The sequence below is a fragment of the Paramisgurnus dabryanus genome, chromosome 8 (assembly GCF_030506205.2).
Source record: "Paramisgurnus dabryanus chromosome 8, PD_genome_1.1, whole genome shotgun sequence".
Classification (NCBI taxonomy): domain Eukaryota; kingdom Metazoa; phylum Chordata; class Actinopteri; order Cypriniformes; family Cobitidae; genus Paramisgurnus; species Paramisgurnus dabryanus.
Window position 1 is genome coordinate 35,726,884 of NC_133344.1, and position 22,596 is coordinate 35,749,479.

Consider the following 22,596-nt stretch of genomic DNA (forward strand, 5'->3'; position numbering starts at 1 on the left):
TAAAAATCTATTAGAACATATTTATTTGAAAAATTGACATTTTCTATCATAAGGATAGAATTCATTGGAATTATTGTTGTATATTTTACTCGTTCCTTAACCAAATTAATCATTTGTAATGGTGTGTTCTTGATAATTATATTGTATATTTTAGGGGAACAATTTATAATGTATTTACCACAAAATTAATCATAATTTAATATATTCCCTAAGTTGTCCATAACATGTTCTAGTGACCACCATCATCAATAAAGATACACCTGTTAATAGACATGCTAAGGGACATAAAGCTATAGGTCTTGTGTTCAAGAAGCATGTGTGAACTTTTTTCAAAATGTTTATTGCCCCCACAATTGAATTGCTCTCCCTTTCCATTATCTGAATGTGTGAATGAAACACACAAATGAGTGAGTCCATGTGTGCCAGAGGTAAACTTTCCTGGACTCATCTTCTAAAAGCTTTATGATCAAAAAGGGTGGTTTTTCCTGTGACAAAAATAATGTTTTCAAGTCTGAAAACATGGGAATGACAGCCATCGTGTCTTGCTGTGAGATGAGAGTTCTGTATAGACCTTTCTCACAGTAACCGGAAATACGTAATCGTCGTGTAAGCGGAGTTCCTGTCAAGCGTCAACACACTAGAAAAACATAACCCCGGGCAAGTTTAAAATTGATCAAAGAGTCTACACAACTTCGTTAACGGATTTGCCAAATATTACATTTGCTGATGTGACACGACTAATGGAGGAAAACTTTTTCCATGAAGAATTTGTCCATAAATTTCTAGGTAGGCTAAGTAGAGAGCGAGTCTAACTGTTACTGAACTGTTAACTAAAACGACACATTATAAGTCTCGCCGGATAGCCTGAATCCACTTCTGTCTAACTTCACCATCAACAGGGAATTGATGGAACAGATACGGCTTTTTACATTGCCTTTACTGCGGAGGAAGTAGATTTCCGCGACGATTGCGTATTTCCGGTCATAAATACGGAAGTTGTGAGAAAGAAAGGTCTATTTAACATCAACAAATACACAAATTAATGTTATTTTAAGCAACATCATAGGGGCTCTTTAATGCACTATGAATTAACATGAATACATAATTGGCATTAACAAACATTAACAAAAATTAATAAATAATGAAAAACTATATTGCTTATATTTTCTTCATGTTAGCTAATGCATTTACTAATGTTAACAAATACCACTTCATTGTAAAGTGTTACCAGCGTTAGTGAAACAGTCAGTGGTCTTCTGTCTCCACCAAATCTCAAATACAAGGTCAATAACTAATAAAGAAAAGTCTGGAAATTTCTAGAGGAAACGAAACCGCGTGCGTTGCTATGACAACAAATACACAGCACAGAGGCGGGGTAATGCCACTATTATTACACCAATAAAAAATATTACTAAAACGTCACGTGCACTTTCTCCGCCCCCTGCAGAGTGTCGAGTTTCTATGGTCACCGCGGGCGCGCTAGAGGAGCTCGTCACAGTGAGGGTCGGTGGTGCGCGTGAACAACATGTTTAACAGTCGTCAGTTTGAGGAGGACCCGTTCTTCTCGTGAGTCTCTCTATCTTATTTTATATAAACACAGCATACTGATCATGTAAATGTGTGTCTGTCTGTTTGTGTGTTTTTGGTTATTACACACAGTATAATATTCAATTCAAGATTATTATTCAAACTGTGTATGTGTCTGCTGCATGTCTGTCAGATAAAACTGTTGAATGTATCGATCATTTACATAGATAATTTCACAGGTAAGTGGAGAATAATAATAAACGCCTATATGTCGTTATTACATTAGTTTTAGTGATATGTCAATGTCATTTCATTATGTTTTTAATGGATCCTGTAATGTCAAGTGCCACACAATATTCATTAAAATTTGATTAAAGTCATAGAATCAAGTCCACGAAATACATAACATGTTAACTATTACGTTTCAATACAGAAAACCATACAGAGCTGAGCTATGTCTTGAATTACTCTAATGTTGAATATTGATGAAAAAATAAATATATATGAAAACATTTAAACTTATCCACCTTTCATAACAATAAGATTATGTTGTGACAGATGAATAAGATATTTTATTAGCAGTGTTGTTTAAAGAGAAAACTTCCCACATGATGACATTTATACAATTTAAAACAAACCTTTAAAATAATTAATGCCTGTAAATGTCTACATACATGTGAATGATGAGTTGTAATGAAGATCAGGTGAACAGTGTTTTATGTGTTTGAGTCTTTGCCTTTACTTACTGTATAAAACTGCTGAAATGCTTCTTAAAGGGATAGTTCACCCCAAAAGAAAAATGTATTTTGCCATCATTTACTTACCCTCATGTTGTTGACTGTAAATTTCGTCACCGCCCCTTTTTGGGGAAAACAAACAAGAATTCTCATAGACTTCCATACAAAATAGCGGAACAAAGCAACGTTCGTACACAGCCGGCAGGCGTAAATAACTTTAGAAATCACTCTAAAAATATACTCGCAAAATATACATTAACACATTTAATTTGGTCAATATAAAAACATGTCCCTTTCATTTCCCCAGCGTCAAATTTGTGTAACAACGCTATCCAGTGATTGCTGAAAATATTACTAAGCCAGTTAGTTGTATGGCTGGACAGAAAAGTGCACTCAGTACTTTATATATAAAGACATAATAATACAAAGTACCTTTCAAATACGAAGTAAAATCATTCACTGGCTTCAATGTTGTACGAGTAAATGTCCGGGTAAGACACCTCTGGCCAATGGGGAGCGTTGTTACACAAATTTGACGCTGTGAAAATGAAAGGGACATGTTTTTATATTGACAAAATTAAATGTGTTAATGTATCTTTCGAGCTCTATGGCAGGCAGGGTGGCCAGATAATTAATCAACATGTTTAATCTGAGTGATTTCTGAAGTTATTTACGCCTGTCGGCTGTGTACAAACCTTGCTTTGTTTCGCTATTTTGTATGGAAGTCAATGGTAAGTCTAGTTTGTTTTCCCCAAAGGGGGGGGTGTGAACCTGTTCAGAGACATTCTATGACGTTGCACTGGTTGTGCCTATTCACATCCATAGCAATGCTCAAAAAATCACTAGCCCAGCATCCCAGGCTATTGTTAATTCCTGTCGGGCTACCAAAATGTATCTCCCCCATGTCCGTCAGGCTATCTTAGGAGGCAAATATATTTTGATGTTTTTGCATTTTCTCAGATTTAGTTAGGTTATTATATTGTATGTAATTTAGGCATTGGGTATTGAAGTCGCGTTTAAATGCGCACTCGCGTTGACTTTCACTTTCCATTCGTGATTGCTCAAATTGTACAGGAAGCAAGCAGAACTGATTTGTCATTGATGCTCTGGTGCAATACTTCCAGGTTTAAAAAGTTGCGGAAGGAATAATAGCGGTATTGCGGAAAGCCAGAAATACTCGTCATTGGCAGGGAAGCGTTTTCTCTTGATTGACGAGATATCTCGTCAATGGCGGCGAAAGAGTTAGATTTGATTTGCATGCGTAGTAAAGAGAATTATGTTAAAAAAATCCCCGACAAGAACAAAGAGCAGAGAAGTGCAATTTTCTGTTGCTCAGGCTAAGTCAAATATCATTATCAAGGATTGCTATGACAAAATATAGCCCCAACATTAGAGATATGGATATTTCTGTACTGGCAAGCTACGTTCAGAAGCTTGCACACAGAGAGTAGCATTTTTAACAAAATTCTGTTTTTCTATTGTGTCTTTACCGGACATATAAACACAAAGCAATGTTGCATGTATTCTTGTAAAACACAATTATGAATGTCTTGAAGTGAACATAATAAATTGAGAAATAAATCAGATTTGTGACATTAGGCTCTATGTGGCTCCGTGCAGAACTTGCTCTTAAAGCGACAGTAGCCTCTATTTTTCTGATTGGAAAATTATCCAATTTGTGACTGGAAAACATCTGATCCCAACTGTGAGTCTTGTGATCCATTGAATCACTATAAAATGGTTTTTAGATCCAATGTGGCGATGGACTTGCATGGAAATCCAGGATTTATCAATATTCTACATTAAACATAATGTATATTCATTTCAGGCTACCAGAAATTGAAGAGTACCTGCTCGAAAGGCTACCAGGGATTTAAAAATTTTGCGAGACCTGCGATAGTATTTATCAAAATATCTTCATTTGTGTTCAGCAAAACAAAGACATTTATACATGCGCAGACCAACATAAGGATGAGAAAATAATGACAGAATTTAAATTTTGGACGAACTATCCCTTTATTAGATTCAGTGTTCATGTTCCATATAACTTTATTAAAATATCGGGTTTTATTTCATTATGATAAATTATGACGTTTGGACATTTGGGTTTTCTCTGTTCATGATGTTGTCTGAAATATCAGAGCTTCTCCATTGACTGGACATCAAGTCGTAACTTAACACCATATCATATCCAATATATGTTGATCAGATGGCAAAAATGTCCTTGAAACCAACATAATAGAAATGTATGAATATTATCATGACGTGAAGATATCCACTAGTAGTATGATAGTATAGTAAACATGTGACTAAAGAGATATAGACAGTATGATTGAACGCACTGAAAATGACAGCTATTCATGGGAATATTCATTTTGTTATATTAGTTCAGTATAGATCAATATTTTGTTTTTCTCCTGCTGTCTTTATTTTTAGGTCAGTTGTGAATCACTGTGTGAAGATCACGACAACACTTTCCAGTCTTCTCAGTAATGTCTTATTGTTTGTTTTTATTTCTACACCCTCCGTTTCCAGCGATCCATTCCAGGTACATCATGAGCGCATGCGGCAGATGATGAGGAGTTTTCCAGACCCGTTCTCACAGAGTTTTATGCCCTGTATAACAGATGGGCGACACAGGACTCACAGAGGCGAGGGTCAGGCCAACACCACTCAGGCCCTTCGACCAAATGACCAAGTGAGTAAACACCACAGACAGACAGACAAGACAATTTACGTATAGCACATTGTGTTGTTGTCTTTCAGTGTTTGACCTCGATGGTGTATACACATTTGGCTAGTAAAGCTTGGGAGGGATTAGGGCTGGGTATCGATTCAGACTCAATGAATATAGATTTAATACACATACTATATTAATAAAAAAGAACAGTGAACAGCAGTTTACAAGTGGGTCATTAATAAAAAGAAATTAAAAGCCACAACACGTCTTGCTTTCGAAATCTAAAATGCTTCCATTCCTCCGTTCAATGTTTGCGGAAATAAATACGGAAAAAAAAATCGATTCTGCTCTTTGAGAATCGATTTTTAATCGACCACGTTTTAAAAAACGATTAATCGAAAAACCAGCCCTAGGAGGGATCCATAGTGAAGATACTTGAGTCTAGAGCTTTTACACTGTGACCTGTACATTTTTGCCTGGAGCTGAAGCTTTTCATCGACCTTCTCAACAATAAAATTATTATAACCATCCAATGTAAGTTAAGGCCCTTTTGGTGACTTTGAGATGATAGATTGTCTTTCAAAAATCATCAATTGCCTTCTGTGAAATGTCTCCTCCTGTGACAGCTGCCATAGCACCTGTCACCGAATGTTGATTTTTTGTCCGAGTGAGTGGAAGAGCGTGGCCTAGCCATAGGTCAATTACACATCTGCAGATGGTTGGCATCCCACGCAGCCCTTTTCAACTCTCCTTATGGTTTATCGTCCGTCATTTGTCATGTACAGTGGAAAGGTAAAAGTAACCAAACAGATTTTAAATGAGACAAAGATGACCCGCAGGCCGGATAAAGATGATTAGAAGGCCTTATTTGGCCCGCGGGGCGCTAGTTGACTAGCCCTGGCCTAGTGCAAGTGATAAAGCAGATGAAGGTCTTCTGTACTACACTTTTATGTGTAGAGAGGGTCAAATACTGTGCACGTGGGGAAAATTTCATCATCACAATAGCGCACTGTACGCACACTGCCAGAGTTTTGTAACCATTCATACTTTATACACACAGGTCAGGAATGAGCATACAGAAGTATGTAGTACGTGATTATGGCAATTTGTGTACGGCCTGTGTACGAGTATGAAGTATAATTGTGCATTAAGAATGAAAGGACTCAAATTGATTTAAACAGGAAAACACTTCACTAGATGATTTACAAACATGAACACATTTTAAATCAGTGGGAACCCAGAGACACATAAATCCGTCTTAAAGGTGGTGTGTGTAGATTTTAGCGTCATCTAGTGGTGAGATTGTAATATTGCAACCAACAGCTCATCTCTCATTTATAAAACGCATATGGTTGCCGCCACAGGACAAACATGTCATCGTCTGAGACAACGTAGTGATGAAACGCGCTCTGTAGAGAAGTTTGTTCATTTAGGGCTACTGTAGAAACATGACGCCGACTTCCATGTTAGGGTACAGACGGTGTATGTAGATAAATTGGTTCATTCTAATAAAATGGTAATAAATATAATAATAATAATAATAATAAGGTAATAAAAGTTCCCTTTCAGTCGGTCACTACGACGTCACGTCGTGACCGACGAATTGGGAACTCGCTTAGAGAGACCAATCTGCTTCGTACTCTACTAAAACGCCAATGAACTTGGCATTGAGATATTTGCATAATGCTGGCGCCGCCCCGCCAGGTGCGTATATAAGCCACAGGTGCAAATATGGAAATTAGCTTTTTCGCTTCGAAAGCCGGCATTATCTGCTACTGAGAAGCTACTCTCTGCTCTTCTGGGAACGGTTGCTGAAGTTGATTGACAAGCAGTACTGACACAGCGGACGCTCGCAGTATTCCACTGCTCTGCATCTTTTTTGTTTTGAGTTTAGTGTGTGCGTTGCCTCTCCCTGTGCGCATCATCATCTGAGCACCTAAGAGTGATTTCCCTAAAGAGTGATACGTGAGAGCTCTGTGTCTTTTTAAAGACAGCCACTCTCGTATATTCGGAGATCAGCGTCCTTTTCAGGATAGCTTTTCCTCCGTGCGATCTTGGATGCGAGAAGTACAGGGATTCCAGTGACGGTCACGAGCGCTGTCTTCGTGCTATGGCATCGAGCACTCCGAGGCTGCGTTCGTGGAGAGCTTTTGCTCTCTCTGTGAGAGCATAACCCTCTTGGATTGCGGAGACGACTGTCGTTTCTACGGGAACGGCGTCCGCGCCTTTGCAGTGCTGAACGCCGCCATGGTGCGGCTGTCAAGCGCTCGCAGGACGCTCTTCGCATCACTACGCTGAGTAGGACGGAGGATGCGTCCTTCACCTACCGGCCTTCTCATCCTCAGCCGGTTGAGGCTCCGGTGGAGACTGCAGAGTCGTGTTCTGCGATTTCTGCCGAATCCATTGGACCTCCTTCTGGTCCCGTCACTTCTACAGCATCAGAGGGGTGCCCATTTTTTCCCTCCGAGGCGGAGTCGTCCCGGAGATGGCGGCCGTGCCCGCTCGAGCGGCGGAAACGGTAGAGTTGGAGGGGTTAATCCCTCTCCGCCCGAACCGTCCCGCCCACATGATTGGTACTTCGGAGCTGCCCGGGCCTCTACGGTCCTCACCTCCTGTGCCTGCCTTTCCCGACGGCACGAAGAGCTGACGTGATTTGCGGCCGTCTCGGCCGTTCAGCTTCACCCCTCATCTCCCTCACTAACGGAGCCGCTAAGGGGGGATCCCTTCAGTTGAGCGGGGGGTTGCGATGCAGCTGCGTTCCGGGGGGACCACCCAACCCTTCCCTCCCGTGTTTGTATAGACAGTCGTCCGGTTACGGGCGCTGCCCATCAGGCATGCGGAGACGCGGCTTCAGCCCTGCACGCATTAACGTACTGCAGGTTCACCAAACGAAGGCTTTAGAGATATACGAGGGAAGCCGCGACCTTCAGTCGTGCGATGTCCACCACAGTGTTCAAGATCGCCACCTTTGGCTATGTCTGGCTTATATGACGGAACAACTTCATGAATGCTCCTGTCTCACAGACCGGCCTCTTCGGCGAGCCCGGGGAGTCGTACAGCTCCGCTGCGCAGACTGAGGCGATCTCCTAGGTCGTGCCCCGGCAGATAAGAGCTGCCCTGGTCCACCAACGCCGGCTCCTCAGTCTGCCTCTCGCCGTCGGCGTCCTGCGGCGGCCACCTCCGTTCCCCTCCTCGGACCCCATCTCGGCAGCGCAGGGGAACCGGTCGTCAGCAGCTTGCCCCGCCCGCTTAGCCGCTTCCCGTGAAAATCGGGAGTTTAAGTGGCCAGAGACGGGCAACCCGGAGTGGCAGAGGATCACTCTTCAGGAGACAGTGATTCGCTCCTTCCCCCGGTAGAGGGTCGGGTGGAAAATCCTTGGTTTGCATATGTTCCACCGGCTGTCCAGCCGGTACCCACTTAACCACACATAAGAGTGCATTCCTCTTTCCTCTCCAGGTCTCCGGAGGATCGAGAGAGCCGTGAGCGTACACCTGCTCACCCTACCTCTCCTCTATCGCCAGTGGGTGTCCTGAGGAGTCCGAGCTCTCCACTGAGGAGACCGGACCACCAGCACCCTCATCGGAGTCTGCACTCTCCGCAGAGGAGACCAGACGACCGTCACCCTCAGCGGGCTCAGGTCAGTGTCTCACACACACATACTGTAGATGTTTATGCTGTCACAGCAGACGCACCGGCAGTATCACCTGTCTCGCTTCGCTGCCCCACCGCGGGTACTTCCGTAGTGTCGTTAATACTCCTCGTACGGTCGCGGGATGCTTCGCTTCAGTTCCCAGCCCGTCTCGTTGGGTTTTACGCACTATCCGCCTCGGTTACGTAATACAATTACCGGCACTCCCCCAAATTCTCGGGCATTCGTTTCACTATAGTGAAAGCGTCCGATGCACATGTACTGCGTGCAAAAGTCGATGTCCTGCTGGCGAAGGACGTTTCGAGCCGGTCCCTCTTACCGAGAATGATGATAGGGTTTTTCCAGCCTTTATCTCATAGTACCCAAATTACGCGGTGGGTTACGACCGATTTATTTACGCACCGGCTCTACAAATGTGATCCTTTAGGATGATACGCCGAGGCTCGTATTTCAATATTCAGATCGGTTTGCAGCATAGACCTGTAGACGTGTACTTCATGTGTCCATCTCCCCTCGCCTTAGACCGTTTTTCGCTCTGCATTCATGGAGTGGACATACTAATACTAAGTACACCATTCGAGCTGTCTCTCTCTCCCCGTGTCTCCATGAAAGTGCTAGTCATGGCATTTAAATCTCAGAGAGAGAGAGCGTTGTTCGCATTCTGCTGATATTTACGTCAACTATAATGGCTCGTTCTCGGCAGACGTGCGCGAACACAGAGATTTAATTGTTCAGCATCTCGCTCGTTTAAGTCATCAGGTCAGCTGGGAAAAGAGCAACTTTGCCCCGTGCAGAGGATCCTTTTCTCAGTATGGAAATAGACTCGATCGATTTATTGGCGTGTTTTACAAGAGCGCGCAACCAGTCAGTTCTGACTTGCCTCGGTTTAATTCGAGGGAAGTACGCGGTCCCTCTGAAATAATTTCAGAAGCTCCTGGACATATGACAGCATGCTGCGGCTGTGACACTGCTCGAGCTGCTTCATATGAGACCGCTTCAGCATTGGTTTTACGATCGAGTCTCGAGGAGAGCGTGGCGCAACGGCATACCCTGTGTAACCATTACACCTGCGTGTCATTTCAATTTTACCCCGTGGCAGACCCAGCATTTCTGATAGCAAGATATGCCCCTGAGTCGGGTCTCCTGGCATTCTGTAGCACATACAATGCCCCCAGCACGGGATGAGCAGCCACGTATGACGGGCTTGCAGTCTCAGGGGTGTGCATAGCACCCCAACTGCCGCGAGCGGTGCGCTGTATATCTGGGACTTGTACGCTCCGCTATGGAGATGCGAGGGAAGGATGTATTAGACGACACCGACAACATTGGGACTGTTGCGTTATTTACCGTTAAGGCGGGTTTTGCGCTCTCGTCACCTGTCGCATCTCGCTCGTCATCTCCTCCTTTGGAGTCAGAAGCATCTGAGGTCCCTTCGTGCCATTTACATCCCGGGTTCGCTCAATACAGCGGCAGACGCGCTTTCCCGGTGAATGGCGACTCCACCCCCAGACGGTCCAGCTAATTTGGAAGAAGTTCGGTCGTGCGCAGATATATCTGTTTGCGTCGCCGGACGATACCCACTGTCGCCGGTTTTTATTCACTAACCGAGGGCAGCCTCGGCGTGGATGCGTTGGCACACAGCTGGCCGCGGGGGACGCGAAAATACGCATTCACTCCAGTGAGCTTAATCGCACAGACACTGTGCAAAGTCAGGCAGGACGAGGAGAGCCTTTCGTTAGTCGCCCCATACTGGACGACCAGGAATTGGTTTTCAGAGTTAATGCTCCTCGCAACAGCCCCTCCCTGGCGAATTCCCCTAGGAAGGACTTTCTTTCTTTGGGAAGGGGCACATTATGGCACCCGCGCCCCGACCTGTGGGATCTCCATGTATGGTCGTTGAGTGCGCGCAAGGTTTAGGTGATTTATCGCAAGCGTATCTAACACCATCGACGCGGTACGAGCACCGTCCACAAGACGGGCTTACGCGCTTAAATGAGACCCTTTTCGTCACCTGGTGCTCTTCGCAACGCGAGGACTCCAGAGAATGCTTAACATTGTGCTTTTATATATCTTCAACATAGGTTAGATGGTAGGCTGTCACCCTCCACCATTAAAGTTGATATCGCCGCTATTTCTGCTCATCACTCGCTTATTAACGGCAGATCAGTTGGCAGCATGATTTGGTTATTAGATTTTAAGAGGCGCTCGCAGGCTAAACCCCTCGCGCCCTCCCTCTATTCCTCCTGAGACCTGTCCATGGTGCTGAAGCCCTACTACAGGTTCCGCGTTCCAGCCTTTGCAGTCTGCGAGTCTGAAGTTTTTGTCAATGAAAACTCTGACCCTGCTAGCATTGGTCTCCGTGAAGAGAGTAAGGAATTTACATGCATTCTCTGTTGACGATTCGTGCCTTCAGTTTGGTCCTGCTGTCTCACTGAGACTCAGACCAGGCTACGTGCCCAAAGTTCCCACCACTCCCTTCAGAGATAAGGTGGTGAGCTTGCAAGCGCTGCCCCCCGGAGGAGGGCAGACCCAACCATGGCTTTATTATGCCCCGTAGCGTTACGCATCTACGTGGATCGCACACAAAGCCTTAGGACCTCAGATCAGCTCTTTGTTTGTTATGGTGGTCAGCAGAGAGGGAAAGCTGTCACTAAGCAGAGGATGTCTCATTGGATAGTTGATACTATCGCCCTTGCTTATAATCTGCAGGGCATTCCTTGTCCATTTAATTTGAGAGCTCACTCTACTAGAAGTGTTGCCTCATTTTGGGCATTCGCTCGTGGTTCCTCGCTAACAGACATCTGCAGAGCTGCTGGTTGGGCGACACCTAATACGTTCATTAGATTTTACAGTGTTCGTGTCGAGCCTGTCTCCTCTCGTGTTCTTTCCTCGTTAGGGGAAGCACAGAGAACAGGCTCGCAGGTCGGCTTGCAGCCTCCGACTGCTGCTCCAAACTGAGCTCAGTATGGAAGGCCTTCGAGGCAAAAACGCGTAATAAATTGTTTTGCCTTCCTCCGCTGCCTTGGCAGCCTGATGTTGCGGAGCATCCGCTGCCAGCCTCTCACTAGCTGCATCCTCACAAACCTGTGTTTGGCTCGGGCATCCACATTGCGTCCCACCGGGTTCCTTTGTGAGTATTTTTCCGTGGGGTTAATCCTACTAGCCCACGTTTCCCTCAGCAGAGCACTGCTTTGCTTATACAGCCACGGCTGTCATTTATACCTCAACTACGGTTGACTTTCGCCCACCAATAGCCCTTAACGGGGCGGTGGCTTCCGCAGCGTCCCTATACCGCTCAGATAGGGCGCTTCCCAGTCGCTGGCACTACTGTGGGGTTAAAGGAACATCTAGTGCCCGGCCTTCTGCCTTAAAACCTAATTCTCCTTATCCTTAAGTGGAACCGGAGGGCTTTACGCAGACACTGGAAAAGGTCAGCCCTCAGTGGCGTTTTGGTAGGGATTCCCAATTCGTCGGTCACGACGTGACGTCGTAGTGACCGACTGAAAGGGAACGTCTCGGTTACGTATGTAACCCTCGTTCCCTGAAGGAAGGGAACGGAGACGTCACGTCCCGTCGCCACAGGGCTGCTCCCTGCTGTTTATCGGCCGGTCACACTTTCCGGCTTTCTCAGCGAAATGAAGCTAATTTCCATATTTGCACCTGTGGCTTATATACGCACCTGGCGGGGCGGCGCCAGCATTATGCAAATATCTCAATGCCAAGTTCATTGGCGTTTTAGTAGAGTACGAAGCAGATTGGTCTCTCTAAGCGAGTTCCCAATTCGTCGGTCACGCCTTCCTTCAGGGAACGAGGGTTACATACGTAACCGAGACGTTCATTATTTAACCTCTCGACGCGCACTAGCTCGCGGACGGAAGGACGTCAGTTTTTTTTAATGCTGCTAACAATATATATATAGCCTACTGTGTACAAACAACAATAATAATAACACTACTATACATCGTTTAAAAGGTCTAAGGGTTTAGCATCAGTGTATGGTGTCCGTTTTGAGATTAAATTGCTCTAGTATCATAAATATAGTATTTTATTACAGAAGTCCAGATAACAACATGCATAATATAAACTGACTCCTTACCTTTGTGCTGGTATAAGGAACGCGAATCGAATCCAGTCTGTTTCAGATGTGTGAATAACCCATAAAAACTCTCCAACAAAGTATATCCAATGACCACTGTTGTCCACAAATGCGTATAATCCGTGAAATATGGATATATTTTCCATTGTTTACATCAAATTTCAGATGCACGTCTTGTAATAGATTATAATATACAATCTGAGGACTATTTACATCGTAACACTTGTATATGAGAGCACACTCGCGTTCAAAACCAGCGCTCATACTTGATTGTACAAGTAGGCGGGAGTATAATACATAATATCCAAACAGCGCTGTCTAATATCGTGACGTCATCTGACTCGCGCGTTCCTCCAATGACTTCATGGAAAATATTGATAGACAGAACGTGTAGCCAATTAGAACACGAATTCAACGATCTTTGTGTGAAGCTTTATTTCCTGGTGTGGATACGGCATTTTATACGCTTATATAAGGATGAACAATAAAAAGAACGAACGTGTATGCATGTAAACAAAAGACTTTTATTTTGTGGCTGACTGGCACTTAGAAAAGGCACTAGTCTTACAAAAACTCTTGCAAGAACCTCATTTTTGGGTCTATTGACTTCAAACGTGAAATATAACTTCTTTAGACTTGTGGCTTTGGCCTCATTGCATTTATAGGTTTCACACATATATTTATCATTAAGATTTTTAGTGTTAAAAAAGATGTTATGCAAAAAAAATTTTATTACAATGTACTTCAGCCTCTCTAACTTTTTTTTTTTTTAATCTTAAAATAATTTTGAAACATGGAAAACGAAGCTCAAAGTGTCTTCTATCTAATGATACCACAGTTATGCTTATACTATAAATGGTTTAGTAAAAACAGCCCTTTTAGTGAAAGTAGGTATTTTCATGGTTTCGGGCCAGAATGGGGGTGCTTTTCAAGAGGTTAAGGTCGTTTACACTACTGATAATATAGTTATGTATATTATATTGCATTCTTTGGCAAGAGATCCTTATTAAAGTTACATAATGCACCTTTAATTATCTTTGATAATGTTTTGATCTGTAGATATAATCTAAGACCATCCTTCAGTATCTATGGGATATTTTAGTCTGTTTTCTTGTTCAACTAGTAAGAACTGTAAGTCTGATCATATAAACAATCCACATGACTAAAAGATCATTCATGTCTGTAGTGTAAACGGTGAAGGACGAGTTACATGCTGATTTTTAATATCTAAAGTCAGTTGTTTGTTCAAATTATTAACTTTGTAAAATAATGTTAATTGTTTCTCCTATTTTCCAAATTTACAAGTTAACCTCTGTATTAGTTTGAGGTAAAATCTTTTTTTTGTGAACTAAAAATGTTAAAGGTGAAAGACTTTCTTGCAACATTTGGAAACAGAAGAAGTGTCTGAGGTTGGGCTTAAAGTTGTCAGTAGTGGATCGTGTCAGACCGGCTGGATAGTTTGGTAGCTCAGATGGCTAAATTTAGTTCCTGTGTTCATCTGTAATCCCCCACCTCTCTTCTTAGTATATTTAACCCTGCTAATTACTTTCATCTGGTGTAAGTCTATTCACAGCACTGTCATGTCTTTTTTTAACTTGTGATATAACCCTGGTAAAGGCCAAGCAAGATGTGGTGTACAGATAGGTCAGGGTTAGAGAGTTTGAGGAGGTTTGCCTGGGGTTTCATGCACCTTTCAGTTAAGGATTATAAATAAAAAATACTAAATTAGATATCATAACAACAGGCCAAAGGAAGTGAATGTAGACTATCAAGTACCCGAAACAAAACTCTGGAGTATCTTTGAATAATTGAATGTCAGTGATTTATAAACTTTGGCAAATGTAGGGTTCGGTTTTGTTTCCAGACACTTTGGTTAGCCCAACACCAGTCAATCAGATATGAACCGCTTTTATCAGTTAAGTCCTATGTGTAATATACATTAGATGTTTAGTGGATGGTCACAGACTGCAAGCATATGAAGGGTGACATCTCTGAATCGGTCTGGGAATTGGCGCTTTAAATGGCCAAGGACAGATCATATGACTGACAGGTATAGCAACCAATCATGTTTTGTTTTGTGCTGTGCTGTACATTCATGAACTTCTCAAAAGTTAATAACAACATTTTATAATTTTATGCCGTGAACCTCACACTTTTATAGGGCTGCAACAAGTAATCAATATGAATTGATTATGAAACTACACAGTGTTTAATTGCTCTTGATAAGTTCTTATTGTCACTGATGTAAACATGACAGCTTTTTTCTTCGATCAAACAGCTTTGTGTTGTTTCTAGGCGGACCGTTAAAGGACGCAACACAAAACTTATCCTGAAAATCCTGTAGAATTCAACCAATCAGAGGACGACTTTGAATCTGCTGAAGTGTTTTCAGTTAAGTGTGCCGTATGCATCGAACGATAAAGTCGGTGGTCGTGATGTCTTCAAGCTAACCCTACCTTCAGACCTTCTTAAATTAAAATGTAACACACGTACTCGATCAGATTATTCAAGTTGTTTGAATATTTTACTTAACTAGTTAGTATTCAGCTAACAGCCAAAGCAGTTAGCAAAGAGTTTTTGGACTGTGCCATTTTGGTTGTTTACTTCAAATGCTATCAAATAATTCAACGGTTTTGGCAACATTACAGTACGTAGAAGTGTATGTGTTTTTAGTAACCTGACACATGGTTATTTTTTATGTTAGTGGGCATTTGAAGTCTTGCCAGTGTTTCTCAGAAGTACTGGATCTTCCTAGAGCTTGAGCTTTGCTAAATCAGACGTGTTTTTCCCAACGGGACCGTCGAATCATATAACTAAATCCTGAATGACACACATGAGTTGAGCCAGCGCTGTAACAGAAATGAGTCTTGACCTCATGAGGTCTGTGTCTTCCAAACACAGCTGACCTAACATAGTGTTCTCGACCTCTCGTCCAGCACGTTAAAAATACACCGCCGACTGTGATATTATTAACTCGCTCTGTTTTCAGCTGTGTTGATAGTTTGATAGGTGAAGATGCTGAGACAGCGCACAGTTGATGTGATGACACAAACACCTGCTGCTGTTTCTCCATTATTAAACCTGATAACTAGAAGTGACAGCTACCAATATCGTGAACGTTATTCAGAGCATGCCTTACATAAACACACATATTCATAAACATCATTCTGCTCTTTCTCCACACAACAAAAACTTGAATATATTGTGCATACTGTGACTTTAAGAATCAATTCTTGATTCTTGCACCCCATTATATTTATAAATAAAACCTACTTTAAAGCCTATTAAAAAAATTTGCATTGTGAAGGTATATTTATGACGTGCACATAATTTTCACAGTTTATTATGTTTTTTGTCATTGAAGCATGTATCAAATTAAGCTTGTATCTGTGAGTAGAGTTCAATCAGTACAGTGTTAAAATGATGAGATTCTTCATGCTGTATTATCTAAAAAAAAATTTTGTTTACAGGAGGTGGATTTCTTCAGCAATCCTTTCTCTTTGATGGACAGCATGAGGAACAGAATGGAAAAGATGCACAGAAATGTTGTAAGATTGACTTCTCCTTATCTTTATATATACAATAAAGTTATGTTCTTCATCTACACTTGACATCTACAGTCAGCCTAATGCCAGATTTATTAAACAGGTAAAATTAGCATGAGAGCGCAATTTAAAAAAAGCGCAAATGGGAGTGGAAATTTCTGTTTGTGATTTACTAACAAGGCGCACAATAAAGTCCATGTAAAGTCAATTCAGAGAATTAATTGTTTGTAAAAGCATAATAAATGTTAGAAATGTATTGCTGAAACATGTAACAAAGACTGTGAACCAGTGGCTGCGTTTCACCAAAACCTAGGGTATGGCAAAATTTCATCGTACAAGAAGGCCATTCCCAAATAACGAACCTATGAACCCACATTATATGTGTACATACTCCACCAAGCTGTACAAAATCATACTACGATTGCACGGATGTACACTTACAGACAACAATACGGTAGCAAAAATAGAAACTGAAAATCCTAGTTGTTTAATAATGCTTTTCAAATGTTGTAATTCTTAACTAAGTGCAACTCCAGCAACAGATAAACTAAAACAAGATAATATTAAAACAAAACATACTGTAACATCCCTTCACAAATCTCGTCATGGCAACCCCCAATAAACACTCAATAGAGACTTTTAAATGATGTGATAGAGCACAACTAAGTTAACCAACTAAGACTAAAACACTAAATAAAACTCTTAGTTAAAGAGGGCTAAATGCAAAAACAAATCTTACCTTTTGTCGTTGTGCAGTTTTCATTGACAAGTAACGTTAGCCATATTCAAAAATGCGTGCAAATAATTAATACAATTCACTTCGACGGTGTTACAATCCCAGTGGAAGAGAACATGTTTATTTATCCACAGATAACAAATCATATTACTTTTGGAATAATATTCATAGCACGAGTGTGGGGGATAACCGTGAGTTTGTTTGAATGTTAAAATAAAACAGAATTTCACTTGTGAAAATATAGACCATAAAAGCAGCGGTCATCATGAGACCTCCTGCAGAGGGAACCCCACTATAGATTGTGTTCGACTTTAAGCTGCGAGAACAACAGGCTGATGACATCAAAGTACCGCAAGGGTGAGTCGAGAAATCATCGGAAGAGTTTGCTTTCGAACCGCTCTCGCGGCACTTTGATGTCATTCGCCTGTAGGTTCCTATGTTACTTATAGCATGAAGTCGAACACACCTGTAAATTATCCCTCTTAGTGATGTACCCATGTTCAGATATGTTTTACTAAAAATATTTAAAATTATCTTTAATGAGCATTATTATAGCCTATTGATTTCTGGTGTTTTGTCTGAATGATTTCTGGTGTTTTGTCTGAATGCAACTGCCATACCCTGCCATACGCAAACGCCCTGCTGTGAACTATGTAATACCGAATTGTGGAGTTAAGATTTTCCACATTTCTGTGTTCAGGATTATTATTGGTTAATGTTTTCAATAAAAAGCAACCTACAATGAACAGAGAGAGGGAGTTAGATAAAGAATATGGTCTGAGAAGATCCAGCAGCTCCATAATGAGTTGTCTTGGGAGGCAAATTCTTTTTAATATAGCCACGTCAGGCAAAATGTCAAAAGGGTTTAAGTGTTGCCAAATAAAAAAATTGGCATGGACTAAACGGCTCCGCGGCTGGTGTTGTGTCGAAGTCTGTTCCCCCTATGTTTCCCTTTAGTATAGCGTTTTTATCACATTATACATTGAAAGTTTCAATGGCTACTGAGATGTATATGTGTGCATTTATGTCATGTTTTTTTTATTGTTCTTAATGGGAAGTCGATTATTTTTACAGTAATCATATTATATGTATAATATATATTTATTATGTATGCAAACATAAAAAAATTTAAACAAAAAGCCGGCTATATGTTACAGTTACATGTTACAGTTGTTAAAAGGCATACCCTTATATAAAACTGTAAAATGTATGAAATATTTAATAAATTGTATTATAAAATACATGATATTATTGCTTTTTAGTATAACCAATTCAAATATTTAATCTTTCGAAATAAATTATAAATGTAACGTGACGAAAACGCTATTTTTATTTGCGCGGCGATAGCGTCTTGCACACAAACAACGCTAAGAGAGAGCTTACGAATGGTCCAGACCAACCTTACGAAAGTGTGACTTGCAGAAGATATACTTAGCGTAAGAACGTGTCGGGAATCGTGCCATAGAGTTATGAGAGAGGTTAAGGAATAGGTTAAGAACTACTTAGCGATAAGAACGTTTTGAGGAACGGGGCCCAGGTTTTTATGATATGTCCTCTTTAAGCCATTCTGTTAACAATTGCATTTACATACCAGTGTGATTCTGGAAATGATGTGTTCACAGTGGAAATGGTAGCCTGGCTCCGCCCTCCTACGTGCTTCCGCTTAATTTTCATTTCGCTTCAGCAGTACGTCTGGGACCGCTCTGTAGAGTTTCGTTTTCTCCTGCAAAAATCTGCAGGACCAATCAGCGAACAGATGGGGGTGGCTAAGAACGATGACGTTGAGGTTGTGCGTCAGTTTGAGTTGTAGTTCAGTATTGGCAGCGGAGAAAGACGTGAGAAAAGCTATTCGGGCTGTTGTTGCAAAACTGCCGAATATACACAAGTCAAAGCCGGAGCAAGAACCAGGTTTGCTAAGTCTTGTTTGTCTGATTATTCTGACTTGTTGTTTCCAGACGGTTTCTGTGCATGATATACGTCACGACCACACGTTAGAGATTGGCTTTGGCAGATCCTGAGTGACTTTGGGCAGATCCAGTAGTTTTAAACTTCAACAATGGACCCTCCTTAACGGAAGTAACGCTTTGCAATGGAGCGTGGCCAGACTCTCTGTACAAATGAAATGAATGTACAAGAGTCTGGTTGGACCAGGCTATGGAAATGGTGTCTGTCTGTATGAATTGTAGATTGTAAAGGATGACATAGAAAAAAAAGAAAAAAGGAGCCAAATAAAAAATGGCTGACATTTTGCGGCAATAACATAATTTGGAGCTAGAATCTGCACAGTAGTAATCATGAGGTGGAGCCTTAGCATCTAATAATAACTAACTTCAACCAAACTTGTTGAAAAAACGAACGCTTCAAAGTACATCAACATGTAAGAAATAACAAAAATAATAGAAACTATCTTAAATGGGAAAATATTTAAGTTGAAGTGTAATTTGATTTTTAAGTTTGGCTCATGTCCCATTCATTTACAAGGAGAGGGTGGGGTTTATGACCTATAGTAGGGGTGTGACGAGACACTTAATGAACAAGATTAGATTTTTACACTTTTTAAGAAATCCTCAATGATAAAATATAAGAATGGGAAACTAAAATTACATTATTTTGAAATGTTTTAACTAATCTAGGACTGTCCCTAGGAATTATTTTGCTAATTGATAATGAAGTAATTTGATATTTTTTGGTAATAAAAAAATATCTTAACAAATAAACACATTACATAAATATGTAACCTACACTGTTAAAAATAATATGCTGGATTTACTTAAAAATATAGTTTAAACTTTTTGCATCCACTTTTTTAAGTAGGACTAAGGTTTACTTAAAATTTTAAGCAATTGCATAAATTGCTTAAAACTCCACATAATACTTACCTAAAAGGGCACTGTATTTTATTTGTAATAGCAATGTTGTGCTGAATGAATCATGTAAATACAGTAGCACCAAACTAACGAAGACTTACTCTTGGTAAAGACAGTAAAAAGGCCTGTCCTGAAAACGTATTCAACTTAGACTTGTACTTATTTAATTTGATCATGATGGCAACGAGATGCGATATATCACATTTACACTGTGACCTGTACATTTTTGCTTGGAGCTGAAGCTTTTCATCGAATTTCTCAACAATAAAATTATTAATATAACCCTCCAATGCATAGATAAGGCTCTTTGGGGGGCTTTGAGATGATATATAGTCTTTTTATCTCCAAAAAGCATCAATTGCCTCCTGTGAAACGTCTTCTACTGTGACAGCTGACATAGCGCCTGTCACCAAATGTTGATTGTTTGTCCGAGTGAGTGGAGGGGGCGTGGCTTAGCCATAGGTCAATTGGTTTAAGTCAGTGTAGATCAGGAGAAAGATCTGAGTTTAGTTTTGACTTGTTTTGTTCATATTTTTATTGTATTTTGTAGATTTTTAATTGTTAATAATTGTCTGTTCAACAAAAGTTGTGCATTTGACCGACCTTCACTGTCAATACAAAAACAAACAAACGATTGAATCATTCATTCATTTATCTGCTTCATGTGATGATGAACATGTAAAAGGTGACACACACTCCTACTTTAGATTGACAACCTAATGCAAGCTCTGATTTGCAGATGATTTATAATGATGCTATAGCAGCAACACGACACAGCATCAAGTTCTTGTGTGACATTGACAGGAAGAGCAGCACTGATGACTATAATAACTGTGTTTCAGGGGAACATAACATCAGACTCCAACAGTCACTCAATGTCCACCTCATCTGTCATGACGTACAGTAAGGTGGGAGATGAACCTGCTAAAGTCTTCCAGGCATCTTCTCAGACGCGCTGTGCTCCTGGAGGCGTGAGTAGTGATGCTCTCAAACATCTCATCTCATCTCTGAGATGATCATGACACTAACCCATCATGTGTGTGTGTTCAGATAAAAGAGACCAGAAGAAGTCTGAAGGACTCTGACAGTGGACTGGAGAAGATGTCCATCGGCCATCACATCCAGGACAGAGGCCATGTCATTGAGAGGAAGGAGAACAGGAAGACAGGAGAGAAAGAACTCAACCAGGACTTTCAGAACATGGATGAGAGTACGTGTGTGCTCTTTAACCAATGACAGATCATTTGCATTTAACATAGTCATGTCTGGTTTATTTTTAACTGAAAACGATACGGATTGCGGCTTTAATGATAATTTACATTGAAGGAGAGATTCATATGGTTCATACGGACAAACAGCAGAGTAGTTATTTCTTATTCTCTTGTTTCAGCTGAGGCACAGTCCTTCGATGAGGAATGGCAGCGGGAAGTGTCGAGATTCCAGGTGTCGGCACCCATGGCCCGCCTGCAGGCACCCAGACACAGAGCGGTACACAGAGCAGCCATTACAGGTCCACAAGAGACACACAGGTCAGTGCAAGTCACTTGTACCATTGAACCATTGAATGTGACATCAGTGGGTGGAGCTTTCACTACAGACAGCTGTTCGAAATGTTGCCTTTTTAAAAGCTGACACTGACATCTAGTGGATTTTGTTTGGCATAACATAGCTCAACCAAATAGTTGAGATGGCTCAATCAGCTTGAGTTAAGTTAGGTACACCTCTCAATAACATATATGGACTCAAAATGTGCTCAACCATTTGGACAAGCAGGCAGTTAAAGGGGTAGCTCATGACATCACAGTACTGCTGAAATAACCAAACTAGCCAATGAGACATGTTCTACTGCATGACATCATAAGGTCACATATGAAGGATTATCTAGGGTTTTACAATCATTAGCTTGACATTGAGCACATTGAGTTGTGGTGCTAGTAGGAGACCCAAGTTCGAGTCTGACCCGGGGGAAAATATTTTCTTGTTCTGAACATTTTTCTGTATTTCTGTTCTTACAGAGAGCAGCTCAACATCACAGGATCCAGTGTGAAGAAGCAATAAAACTCTTAATCTGTCTGTCAATTACTACACAGACTCAAGTATTGCTCATAAATGTGTCTTCAGTGTTACTCTGTTTGTCTTTACTCATTAAAATGATTTAAATAGAGAAATGTTTTACTATTAAATTCTCTGTCACTCAGTGTTTCTTCTTTACATCTATTTGGATGAAATAAAGCAAGACAAAACCTCTAATGCACTTATGAATGATGTGAATGTGTTTATTTGACAATAATCACTGTACACTCTCTGTACAGTTTTTCTTTTTCAAGGATTAGACTTTTGATATATTTTATTCTCAAAGTGTTTTTGTTTGTTGACTCTGTGTAATGCTGTTATGTTCTTTGCTTTTCAGCAGATCTGTGTTTAAGCTCACCGGCATTTCTTTCATGTTAATCATTTAACAAATAAAAAAGACTTTGCTGAGCTTTTGACTCATTGCTGTCTCTATAGTTATGTCTGAATAGTTCGAATTTCAGGTTTAGCAAATTTATTTGTAAAAACTCTGTAAGAGATAGAATAAGAAATGATTTAGCTTTAATTTCATATGTGGTCAGATAATTATACAGAACTCAAACAGAGCTCTACCTGTGTTCTCCAGTAGGCTTAAATAAAGTCTTCATCAAAAAGTCTTCATCAATAACGTATCAGTCATATATCAGTAAAAGAAGAGGTTTTCGTTTTCATTTTATTAATGCTTTAT

General features: G+C 41.0%; 1 protein-coding gene across 1 annotated transcript; it reads left to right on the top strand.

The window, feature by feature from the left end:
* Window positions 1-1,422: 1,422 nt before the first annotated feature.
* On the top strand, window positions 1,423-22,319 carry mlf1 (myeloid leukemia factor 1). Its single transcript, XM_065281685.1, has 7 exons — window positions 1,423-1,566; window positions 4,800-4,962; window positions 16,161-16,238; window positions 20,681-20,809; window positions 20,889-21,048; window positions 21,229-21,367; window positions 21,854-22,319. The coding sequence occupies exons 1-7, from the start codon at window positions 1,526-1,528 to the stop codon at window positions 21,894-21,896; spliced, it is 753 nt and encodes a 250-aa protein (XP_065137757.1). The 5' UTR covers window positions 1,423-1,525; the 3' UTR covers window positions 21,897-22,319.
* The last annotated feature ends 277 nt before the right edge of the window (window positions 22,320-22,596 follow it).